The sequence below is a fragment of the Grampus griseus genome, assembly GCF_964374135.1.
Source record: "Grampus griseus genome assembly, chromosome: 8".
In the NCBI taxonomy this organism is placed as follows: Eukaryota; Metazoa; Chordata; class Mammalia; order Artiodactyla; family Delphinidae; genus Grampus; species Grampus griseus.
Window position 1 is genome coordinate 49,684,458 of NC_139002.1, and position 2,536 is coordinate 49,686,993.

The 2,536-nt window shown below is 65.3% G+C and overlaps 1 protein-coding gene across 1 annotated transcript; it reads left to right on the top strand.

The window, feature by feature from the left end:
- Positions 1-638: 638 nt before the first annotated feature.
- Positions 639-1,922, top strand: FAM181B (family with sequence similarity 181 member B; the record flags this gene model as incomplete). The annotated part of the gene is made up of 1 exon (XM_082661184.1): positions 639-1,922. Exon 1 carries the CDS (start codon positions 642-644, stop codon positions 1,920-1,922), a length of 1,281 nt encoding a protein of 426 aa, XP_082517310.1. The 5' UTR covers positions 639-641.
- Between the last annotated feature and the right edge of the window lie 614 nt (positions 1,923-2,536).

The following is a 2,536-nucleotide window of genomic DNA, read 5'->3' on the forward strand; positions in this document are numbered from 1 at the left end:
CTGAAACTCTCTAAGGCTCAGTTTACTCATTTGTTAGATGGTGATAATAATACTGATACGTACTTTATAGGACTATTGTTCAAAGGTTAAATGAGGAAATGCATGGACAGTGCCTGGCATAAGCAAGCTCCCCGTAGCTGATGGCTACTATTGTTACCAGAGCTGGGACTGAAACCCACGGGTCTGGACTCTTGCCTTCTCAGCCTCATGGAGGCTGAGGGCGCCAGGGCGTGGTTGTACCGGAGCTGGAGTTTGAGGACGCGCCATCCCATCCTCACGTCTTGCGGTTGGAGCTAGCCAAGAGAAACGCGCGGGGCGAAGGGAAACTAAGGGGTTAAGGCGATGAGCTTGAGAAAGCCCAGAAAACTAGAAAAGCGACCCCCTCACCCCCACCCCCGGCTTAGCCCAGCTAAGTAAGCCCCTCCCCTTCGCCACCGGGGCGGTCGCCGCGCGTTCCCTCCCTCCGCCCCTCGCTTACAAGACCTAATGAGCTCCCCCGGGAGGCCGAGCAGCGAGCCCGGCCCCGAGCGAGGAAGCTGTGCCGCGCGCACAGCGCCAGGGCGGGAGCCGGGCCTGGGCGGCGGGCGGGAAGCGGCCGGGGGCGCACGGGCGGCGCTGCGGGCCGCCCGGGAGCCGCGGCGATGGCAGTCCAGGCGGCGCTCCTCAGCACGCACCCCTTCGTCCCCTTCGGCTTCGGGGGCTCCCCTGACGGGCTGGGAAGCGCCTTCGGAGCCCTGGACAAGGGTTGCTGTTTCGAGGACGAGGAGACCGGGACACCGGCGGGCGCGCTGCTGGCGGGCGCCGAGGGCGGGGACGTGCGCGAGGCCACCCGCGACCTGCTCAGCTTCATTGACTCGGCGTCCAGCAACATCAAGCTGGCGTTGGACAAGCCCGGCAAGTCGAAGCGGAAGGTGAACCACCGCAAGTACCTGCAGAAGCAGATCAAGCGCTGCAGCGGCCTCATGGGCGCCGCGCCCCCGGGCCCGCCCTCCCCGGGCGCCGCCGACACGCCCGCCAAGCGGCCGCTCGCCGCAGCCAGCGCCCAGACGGTCCCGGTCCAGGCCCACGGCAAGGCGGCCCCCCGGCGGGAGGCGTCGCAGGCCGCGGCGGCCGCCAGCCTCCAAAGCCAGAGCCTGGCCGCGCTCTTCGACTCGCTGAGCCACGTCCCTGGGGCAGCAGATCCTGCCGGGGTTGCGGAGGCGGCGCCCGCGGCCGGGCTCGTGGGAGCGGGCGCTGGGGGCGTGGGAGGGGACGCGGCCGGCCCTGCAGGGGGTCCGGCCGTCCCCGGCGCCAGGAAGGTCCCGCTGCGGGCCCGCAACCTGCCCCCGTCCTTCTTCACCGAGCCGTCCCGGGCGGGCGGCGGCGGGTGCGGCCCGTCGGGGCCCGGCGTGAGCTTGGGCGACCTGGAGAAGGGCGCCGAGGCCGCGGAGTTCTTCGAGATGCTGGGGCCCGACTACGGCGCCGGCACCGAGGCGGGCGTCTTGCTCGCCGCGGAGCCTCTCGATGTGCTCCTCACCGGAGCCGCCGTCCTAAGGGGACCCCCGGAGCTGGAGCCCGGCCTCTTTGAGCCGCCACCCGCGATGGGGGGAAGCCTACTGTACCCCGAGCCCTGGAGCGCCCCGGGCGGCTCCACGACCAAGAAGTCACCCCTGGCTGCCCCCCGCGGTGGCTTGACCTTGAACGAGCCCTTGCGCGCCCTGTACCCAGCCGCCGCGGACTCTCCGGGCGGGGACGACGGGCCCGGCCTTTTGGCCTCTTTCACCCCCTTCTTCTCAGACTGCGCTCTGCCCCCGCCGCCCCCGCCCCCGCAGGTGTCCTACGACTACAGCGCAGGCTACAGCCGCACTGCGTACGCCAGCCTTTGGAGACCGGACGGGATTTGGGAAGGGGCGCCCGGGGAGGAGGGGGCGCACCGGGACTGACTGCGCGGTACCCTTCTCCCCCAGTGGAGACTGCTGTGGAGGCGGCCGCCTCTGGGTCCCTCCTAAGCCTAGAGAACGGTGGGCAAATGCACGTGGAGTTGAAACGGGATTTTAAAAATTCAGTTAATAAAAGAAACTTAAGAAAAAGGGATGAAGAGAAGTTGGGGGTTGTTTTAATCACAGCCTCGTGTTTAAAAAAAAAAAAAAAAAAAAGCCGTTGGAAGGTTCTTACCGGATCAGACAAGCCAAGAAATCAAGACGGGATTTGGGGAATGGGGTGGGGATGTCGGAAGGGGCAGGAGGTGGTTTCTGTAGCCACCTGTCCCTTCTCCAACTTTTCATCAAAAGGTCAGTGTATTTAGTGTGCTTGCCCCCTCCAAACAGTGCCCTGGTCCCTCCCCTCCCCTGCCCTTAGAGTGCGTTATGAATTAAAGTCTGTATTGAAAAGAATGGAGCAGAGGTATGTTGTTATTGATTTGGGTGTTTTCTTAGAGGACGGTTTCCTGTGTGGTCTCTGCCTTGTTAGGTGAGAGTGTTATTGAGGACGTGAGGCCAGTGGGCACTGCCGACCTCCCCTGTGCTGGTCCCGGGTCTCTGTCACTTTTCCTCCTAGG